Source organism: Anolis sagrei, chromosome 8, assembly GCF_037176765.1.
Source record: "Anolis sagrei isolate rAnoSag1 chromosome 8, rAnoSag1.mat, whole genome shotgun sequence".
In the NCBI taxonomy this organism is placed as follows: domain Eukaryota; kingdom Metazoa; phylum Chordata; class Lepidosauria; order Squamata; family Dactyloidae; genus Anolis; species Anolis sagrei.
Window position 1 is genome coordinate 4,353,293 of NC_090028.1, and position 6,106 is coordinate 4,359,398.

Consider the following 6,106-nt stretch of genomic DNA (forward strand, 5'->3'; position numbering starts at 1 on the left):
TGTAGGCCAAAAACATCTGGGGACCCCAGGTTGAGAACCACTGGCATAGACGCATCCGAGGACGTTCAAGAGAAATGAGTCCCAACAAGTAGGTTTAAGTTGGTCCATGTCTCCACCAATGCCAGAATAATGGCTAACCAGTAGGCTTGGGCAATCCATGGTTCTAAATGGTTCTAAAGTACTTACAAAACTAAAGTTCTGGTGGTGAAAATTTCAGAACTCTAACAAAACTCTCAAATTTTTCATAATAAATGGCAGTTGGTTCTGTCATTAAAATCACCAATAATGAAATAATAATTAAATTTTGAAAGTTTTGTTAGAGTTCTGAAATTTTCACCACCAGAACTTTAGTTTTGTAAGTACTTTAGAACCATTTAGAACCATGGATTGCCCAAGCCTACTAACCAGAGATTCTCGGATGAGAACAAAACACAAGGAAAGAGCAGCTACTAGTTTCAAACTGATGGGAAATCTTTGGTTAGATTGCAGCTGGACTTTGTGACCTCTATGGTTCTTGTACCCAATCCTTCTCCAGAATAGCAAACCCAAAACAGAGAGTGAAAACAGACGAAAACAACACCCTGATATATGGAAAATGTGGCCATTTGGAGAAGATCTCAATTAATAAACCCTGGTGCATTCACCCGGAAAGGAAACCCGAGCCAGTGATGGGTCAAACCTGTTGTTGGTGCAGAAGGGTATCTAAAGAGCTCCCATCGTGCAACCCTTCACCATCACCAAGAACAACAACAAAACAATTCACCTGCAGGAACAAGTCTTTGTGCCACCTTGATTAAACCTTGGGATGCGAGTCCTCCGAGAAGATTGCTCCAAAAGCAGCAGCATCCTTGCATACATAGAAAAGGCACTGAAAAGCTTGGCTCTTTGAGTGCATCCAAATATCTTGACCGCACCCAATTGAAAGGGGCAAAGCTGGTTCCTTTTGGCAATGAGTCCCAACAGTCTTGCCAGAGTCCGAGATCTGAAGTGCAGCCGTTTCCTCGAGAGAGGAGTAACTTGGCCAACTCCAATGGGAGCAGGAGTCCACCTTTGGGGTCCAAGCCTTGTTGCCCTTCAACCAAATCCCATTGGAGAGAGGAGAAGCAACAAAAGTCAACAGAGCAGCAAGCGAAGGAGCAAAGGCGGGCGCTAGTCTTGTTTTCCAAAGGTCTCTGTCGGGATGAGCGTCTGAAAAGGACGGTCCCAGAAGGTGCTGGTGATGCCGAAGCCTGCGATGGAGAAAAGACCACAAAGGAGAGAAAGAATGAGGCAGTAGGTCTGTGCAAAGGTACAGAGGGGTCTGTTTCATAATTCAGAGATTTGTATAAATCTCCCAATTATTAATCAGAACGGGACCTCCCTCTAAAGCAGGGGTCCCCAAACTAAGGCCCGCGGGCCACTTCCGGCCCGCCAAGGGCACTTATCCGGCCCGCGGAGGAGGAGCGCCCCCCCCCCCCCCACAGTGCCCCTTCCCTGGCTGGCTCACACTGCCCGTCAGCCCGATGAGCAGCGTGAGCCAGCCAAGGGCAGCTGCTCTGCGTGGTCTACTCTTGCGTAAAGCACCTCGTGAGGTGCTTTAGGCAAGAGTAGACCCCACGGTGCTGCTCCTCCCTTGGCAGGTTCACGCTGCCCATCGGGCCGATGAGCAACGTGAGCCAGCCAAGGGCAGTTGCTCCGTGCGGTCTACTCTCGCGTAAAGCACCTTGCGAGGTGCTTTACGTGAGGGTAGGTCATGTGGTGCTGCTCCTCCCTTGGCTGGCTCACTCTCTCTCTCATGCCCGATGGGCAGCTTGAGCCAGCCAAGTGAGGCTGCCCTGGCGCTCCATGCAGTCATGCTGGCCACATGATCTTGGAGGTGTCTACGGACAACGCCGGCTCTTCGACTTAGAAATGCAGATGAGCACCACCTCAGAGTCGGACACGACTGGACTTCGTGTCAGAGGAAAACCTTTAACTAGGATAATTGTGGAAGATCCAGGGTGGGAGAAAGAACTCTTGTCTGTTGGAGGTAGGTATGAATGTTTCAATTGGCCACCTTGATTACCATTTCAGAGCCTGACAGTTTTTAGGGTGAGGTGATTAACTAGCCCTGATTGCTTCTTGTCTGTAGTTCCCCTGTGTTTGAGTATTGTTATTTTTTTACAGTTATAATTTTAGAGTTTTTTTTTAATACTGGTAGCCAGATTTTGTTCAGACTAGAAATAGGAAGATTTCCCATTCTCTGCTCCTGGAATTACTGCCTCAAGAGGACTAGGAAAAAAAACCCTCTAAGGATCCTTCCACACAGCAAAATAAGATATGTGCAATGTGCAGAGGAATTTTTTAATTGATTTTTTTTAAAAAAACTATAGTCCGGCTCTCCATCGGTCTGAGGGACAGTGAACCAGCCCCCGGTTTAAAAAGTTTGAGAACCCCTGCTCTAAAGCATTACAAAACAAAACAGAAACCTCTGAAACGTTTTGGAGCATTTTAAGCTGTGCTTTCTTCAATGTAACATACTTTGTAATTATCTAGGATGGAAGAAGGCTGATGTGATTGACAATGACAACTGCATGCTGTGTTTTTCCTTGTCAGCCAATCACACAGCTTTACTGTATTGTCGAAGGCTTTCATGGCTGGAATCACTCAGTTCTTGTGGGTTTTTTTCAGGCTATATGGCCATGTTCTAGAGGCATTTCTCCTGATGTTTCGCCTGCAACTATGGCAAGCATCCTCAGAGGTGAGGTCCGTTTCCTGTTACTGTTACTTTACTGTTTTTTCCTTTTCAGACAATCACATGGCTTGGCTGTTTTTTTCCTTGTTAGCCAATCACCAAGGGAAAGATGGATGGATGATATCTTTGAAGTGACTGGATTGACCTTGAAGGAGCTGGGGGTGGTGACGACCGACAGGGAGCTGGTCCATGAAATCACGAAGAGTCGGAAACGACTGAACGAATGAACAACAACAAGCCAATCACATGGCTTTATTGTTTTTTTCCTTGTTAGCCCATCACATGGCTTTGCTGTTTTTTTCCTTGTCAGCCAATCACACAGCTTTCTGCAAAGCTAGTCTCCTCCCTTCAGCATCTTGTCATTTTTAGAAAAATAATTTTAATTTATTTTTTAAAAACAATCCTAAAAATCATTAGGTGAATGAACCTTTCTGAAACTCTGCATGATTTATGCCCTGCTTATGTTGTCTCATTGTGAAGTAATCCAAGGGGATACATCTTGCAGTATTAAAAATTATTTTAAAAAATTCCTAAAAACCAGTGGATGTTTGAAACATTCTGAAACTTGGCAGACTTAAAGTTGCAAATGTTGCCTACAAGTGCGCCAAGTTGCATCCCGATAGCCTTAAAAATGATGAAGAAATGAGCCTCGAAATGCAACCAAAAGGGTCCAAGGTCTGGAAACCAAGCTCAATGAGGAATGGCTCATGTTTAGATTGGAGGAGAGAAGCTTGAGAGCCATGTTTAAATATCTGAGTGTATATCACATTGAGGAGGGGACAAACTTTTTTTCTGCTGCCATTGAGACTAGGACACAGAGGAATGGATTCAAATTGCAGAAAAAAAATATTCTACTTGGACATTAGGAAGAACTTCTACTATAATAATATAACATACCAATAGCAGAGCAATGGATTCAAACTGCAAGGGGAAAAGTTCCATCTAAACAATAGAAAAACCTCCTGACATTAAGATCTGTTTGAGAATGAAATCTGCTGTTTAGTAGTCCAATAGAGTCTCCTTTTCTGGGTCTTAAAGCAAAAGCTGGATGGCCATCTGTTGGGAGGGCTTTGATTGTGTCTTCCTGAATGGTAGATAGGTGCTTCTTCATTGTGATTACTATTATTATTATTATTATTATTTAAATTTATTATTATTTAACATGATTATTACTATTATTATTAAATTACTATATTATTATTATTATTATTATTATTTGTTATTATTAATTAACATTATTACTACTATTATTATTCAACTAGCCATCCCCTGCCACGCGTTGCTGTGGCCCACATGGGGGTTCTGTGTGGGAGATTTGGCCCAATTCTATCGTTGGTGGGGTTCAGAATGCTCTCTGATTGTAGGTGAACTATAAATCCCAGCAACTACAACTCCCAAATGTCAAGATTCTATTTTCCCCAAAACTCCACCTGTGTTCACATTTGGGCATATTGAGTATTCGTGTAGAGTTTGGTCCAGATCCATCATTGCTTGAGTCCCCAGGGCTCTCTGGATGTAGGTGAACTACAACTCCAAAACCAAAGAACGCTGACCATCAAACCCTTCCAGTATTTTCTGTTGGTCATGGGAGAATTGTGTGCCAAGTTTGGTACAATTCCATCGTTGATGGGGTTCAGAATACTCTTTGATTGTAGGTGAACTATAAATCCCAGCAACTACAATTCCCAAATGTCAAGATTCTATTTTCCCCAAACTCCAACACTGTTCACATTTGGGCACATTGAGTATTCGTGTAGAGTTTGGTCCAGATCCATCATTGTTTGAGTCCACAGTGATCTCTGGATGTAGGTGAACTACAACTCCAAAACCACTGCCCATCAAACCCTTCCAGTATTTTCTGTTGGTCATGAGAGAACTGTGTGCCAAGTTTGGTTCAATTCCATCGTTGATGGGGTTCGGAATGCTCTTTGATTGTAGGTGAACTAGAAACCCCAGCAACTACAACTCCCAAATGACAAAATCAATTTTTTTTCAGTGAAAGACATACATTGGGTTGTTAGGTGTCTTGTGTCCAAACTTGGTGTCAATTCGTCCAGTGGTTTTTGAGTTCTGTTAATCCCACAAACGAACATTACATCTTAACACCTCTCAACAAAAGATTTTCCCAGGCTCAGCCAGGCTTTCAAATGCTAATGAAGGTGGTCAGTTGAAACATTCACACCTAGCTCCAGCAGAGAAGAGCTCTTTGCCCCACCCCAGTCATTCCACAGATATATAAACCCATTGTCCTAATTCCAACAGACCTCACTACCTCTGAGGATGCTTGCCATAGATGCAGGCAAAACGTCAGGAGAAAATGCCTCTAGAACATGGCCATATAGCCCGAAAAACCCCCACAAGAACCTAAAACATTACATTTTTATTTAGATAGATTACTATTATATTAATATTATAATTTGTTATTATTAATTAACATTATTATTAAATTACTACTATATTATTATTATTATTTAAATCTATTATTATTATTATTATTATTATTATTACATAGCGTTACTTAGCGTAATATACCGTCACCATCCCCAAATCCTCCTCCTCCTCCTCCAAGAAGTTACCTGCTTTCTGGTGTTCGAAATGATGCTTCACGTGGTAAGATTTCAGCTTGTACAGGTAGGTGCCTTTCTTGGGTGACCCGTAATGCAAGTAATAGTGCATCATGTCGTAGGCGACGTAGCCGAAGAGGCCCCCCGTGAAGAGGGAGACCCCAAATGCTTCGGGGAAAGCAATGTGGGCGAAAACGTAGAAGAAGGCGATGACCAGGAACGCCGGGACTGGAGGGAAAACCAGGCGGGAGTCGTCAAATGGAGACTGGAAGACAATCAGAAGTGAATGAATGTCAAAGTCATATCCTAGTAGGGAAGAGTCATCTGAAGAAGATGAAGGAGAAGGAGAAGGAGGAGAAGGAGAAAGAGAAGGAGAAGGAGGAAAAGGAGAAGGAGGAGAAGGAGAAGGAGGAGGAGGAGAAGGAGAAGGAGGAGAAGGAGAAGGAGGAGAAGGAGAAGGAGGAGAAGGAGAAGGAGGAGAAGGAGAAGGAGAAGGAGAAGGAGACTAGGAGGAAGTCTGCAAGGAAGACTGCTTCCTTGGAGACTAGGACGCGGAACAATGGCTTCAAACTACAAGAGAGGAGATTCCATCTGACTGTGAGAGCCGTTCAGCAGTGGAACTCTCTGCCCCGGAGTGTGGTGGAGGCTCCTTCTTTGGAAGCTTTTAAACAGAGGCTGGATGGCCATTTGTCAGGGGTGATTTGAATGCAATATTCCTGCTTCTTGGCAGAATGGGGTTGGACTGATGCCCATGAGGTCTCTTCCAACTCTTTGATTCTATGATTCTAGGAGAAGGAGAAGGTGAAGGAGGAGAAGGAGGAGGAGGAGA

The 6,106-nt window shown here is 43.6% G+C and overlaps 1 protein-coding gene across 1 annotated transcript in view; it reads right to left on the minus strand.

Annotated features, from left to right (window-relative positions):
* Positions 1-413: 413 nt before the first annotated feature.
* Positions 414-6,106, minus strand: part of FA2H (fatty acid 2-hydroxylase) — a 113,196-nt gene continuing 107,503 nt past the window's right edge. The window contains exons 6-7 of the mRNA XM_067470876.1: positions 5,290-5,542; positions 414-1,229 (exon numbers count right to left, since the gene is read on the minus strand). Coding sequence (XP_067326977.1) covers positions 1,150-1,229; positions 5,290-5,542 — 333 coding nt within the window. The 3' untranslated portion in view covers positions 414-1,149. The remainder of the gene's footprint in view (positions 1,230-5,289; positions 5,543-6,106) is intronic.